The 2,614-nt window shown below is 32.5% G+C and overlaps 1 protein-coding gene across 1 annotated transcript; it reads left to right on the top strand.

Moving 5' to 3' along the window:
- The first annotated feature begins 530 nt into the window (after positions 1 to 530).
- Positions 531 to 1,972, top strand: LOC104088902 (uncharacterized). The gene has a single exon (XM_009593664.2). The coding sequence runs from the start codon at positions 531 to 533 to the stop codon at positions 1,899 to 1,901; it is 1,371 nt and encodes a 456-aa protein (XP_009591959.1). The 3' UTR covers positions 1,902 to 1,972.
- Positions 1,973 to 2,614: the final 642 nt, after the last annotated feature.

Genomic DNA, 2,614 nt, shown 5'->3' with positions numbered 1-2,614 from the left:
GATTTTTGTAGAGTAAATTATTTTTTATAATTCAAATTAAAAGTGGACTATGAGATCATTCCTGAACTGAGATCCAAAATATATCAAGGACTTATCTACCATATAATGTATCCACATTTATAGGGAAAACGGTTATTGTATATTCTTTATAGATTGACATAGATCTTGAGTCTTACTACAAAGCAGCTTCTTTCCTTACTTAATGTCTTTTTACCTTTTCAGTATAGCCTCTAATAGTCCTTAACTAAATGTCTTTTCACCTTTTCAGTATACCCTCTCTAATATTTCGTTTCTCTCTTATTTACTTTCTCTATTCCTATCAATAGTTTTTGTTTCCTACTCACTCACTATATTTTTTCTGTCTCTTATACTGCCTCTAGTGACCTTCTCTCTTCCTTTTTCTTATTCTAGGGTTTTTAGATTCAACCATTTTCTCCTCTCTTCTTACTGATACTTATCCAACTCTTTCTTTTTTTCTTATAAAGTTTTCTCTTGACTTCCGCTCTTGTTTTCTTGGATTTTTATCCTATATGGAAGCTGATAATCAAGAAGAGAATCATGAGTTAAAGAGCACAAAGAGATCTCTTCAAGAAATTAATAGATCTTGTGAAAAAGCTGTTTCTAGTGGTGATAAGAGTAGTTTAAAAGTGAAGATAAAGATGCCAAAGCTTAAAGAAGAGGTTGTTGTTGTTGAGGAGGAGGAAAAAGAAATCAATGGTATTCAAGAAGAAATAATCTTGAAAAAAAAGGATCATATATGTAGTGAGTGTGGAAAACAGTTTAGCTCAGGAAAAGCTTTAGGAGGTCATATGAGCAGTGCACATGTTCAAGCAAATAATAGAGAAGAATCTTGGAAAAATAAACAACTCAAAGTCAACAATTATGGTCAATCTTCAAAGAGATCAAGAATCTTGGTAGAAGAAGAAGATGGGGTTAAGAAAATAACATGTGATCTTTGTGGGAAGAATTTTCCATCAAAAAAATCTTTGTTTGGTCATATGAGATGTCATCCTGATAGAGATTGGAGAGGTATGAAACCTCCTAATAACAAAGACAACTTCAAAAATAAAGGGGTGTTAGTTTTTCCAGCTAATAATTCCCTTGATTATGATGATGATGATGATAACGACGATTATTTTCTTAATACTCAAGAGTACAAAGAATTACATGAGATTGAATCAGCTAGCAATATTAATATTAATATTAATGTTGCACCTGCTTTTCCAAAGGTTGATTTAAAAGATTGTTTGAAGAGCTGGGCTGTGAAAGATAAGCGAGGGCGATCCGCCAAATTATCATCAATCTCAAATTCAGATGATAAGGAACTTCAAGATGCTGTTCATCAGCTCATAAGATTAGTCAATGGTGTCAACAACATTAATTCTCCGAAAAATCGCCACACAAAAACCGAGGAGTTAGAAGTCATGTGTAGCAATTCAGTCACTCCTGATCTTCCATTGAAGGATAAAGCTAAAGGCAAGAGAAAGGCTGATGATATAGAGGATGATTATTGTTCGGGCATTGAATCAAAAGATTGTTTTGTCATGGCTAACAAGAAGAGATCAATGCCTGATCAGAAGCAACAACAACAAACTCAGTGTAATTCTACAAGTGGGGTCTGCGGAAGGCCTGATGAGAAGCAGCAAATTAAAAATGTAACACCGGGGAAAAAAATGTGTAGCATATGTGGCAAGACGTTTACTAGTCACCAAGCGTTGGGAGGTCATAGGTCAAGTCATAACAAGTTCAAGATGACAATCGAGAATACGATCGATCAAGAAATAATTAAGAGCGATACAGCAAAACAAGATGATGGGTCCGAGATTAATATTGGTAATGCTAGTAAAGTTCTTGATTTTGATCTTAATGAGTTGCCTGATGTAGATGATTGTTATAGGTAGAAATAAAAGCACATTCGCTGAATTTGCAAATTAGGGATTGTTTCTTTTTTTGGGGTCTTTTGCTCAGATCAATATGCTTCCCATTGCGTTGTTTAGGATTTTTGTTATTATTATTGAATTAATGGCTAGCTTTTCCTTTGGAGCTATACAAGTTTTATTTCTTATTGAAATTTTGTTCTTTTTTTTTTCTTTCTCACAGAAGCAATAGAAAGTAACCAATTGGGTTTTAGTCTTCGCAGCTAAGGTTCATTAATACATTCCTTTAATTAGTTGATTTATTTAGATTTTCTTCCTTTTTAACTCCTTCAATTTACAAAATGAGGTCTTTTCTGTTTTAATTGTTTTAGGAAAAGTTTTTAACAAGAAAATTGATACCGGGGTTTTTGGACTAGCCAGTGATGAGATTAGTATACTTATTAGATTTACACCATGTAAATATATAGAACTAGAAAAGGGGTGAGTTATATTTTATTCCAATTACACTTTGAAGAGTTTTTTTATTATTCCAATTACACTTTAGTGATTTTTCTATTATTCCATCTACTTATATTTTCTTCCAATGTTTAGAAAAAGAAAGATCATTTATATTTTTCTTCTTTCTAGTTCCATCAAATAATTCAGTAAAAAGCACGTTTAAGTTTTGAAACAGTTAAAAGGAAACGATGAAACGATCGAATAGAGATGTAAATCAATCGGGGTTCAAAGTTTTCAAT

The sequence above is a fragment of the Nicotiana tomentosiformis genome, chromosome 11, assembly GCF_000390325.3.
Source record: "Nicotiana tomentosiformis chromosome 11, ASM39032v3, whole genome shotgun sequence".
NCBI lineage: Eukaryota > Viridiplantae > Streptophyta > Magnoliopsida > Solanales > Solanaceae > Nicotiana > Nicotiana tomentosiformis.
This window is presented reverse-complemented; position numbering and strand designations above follow the sequence as displayed.

Excerpts from the sequence above, each read along its gene's own strand:
- LOC104088902 (XM_009593664.2), top strand. The coding sequence starts at position 531 with ATGGAAGCTGATAATCAAGAAGAGAATCATGAGTTAAAGAGCACAAAG.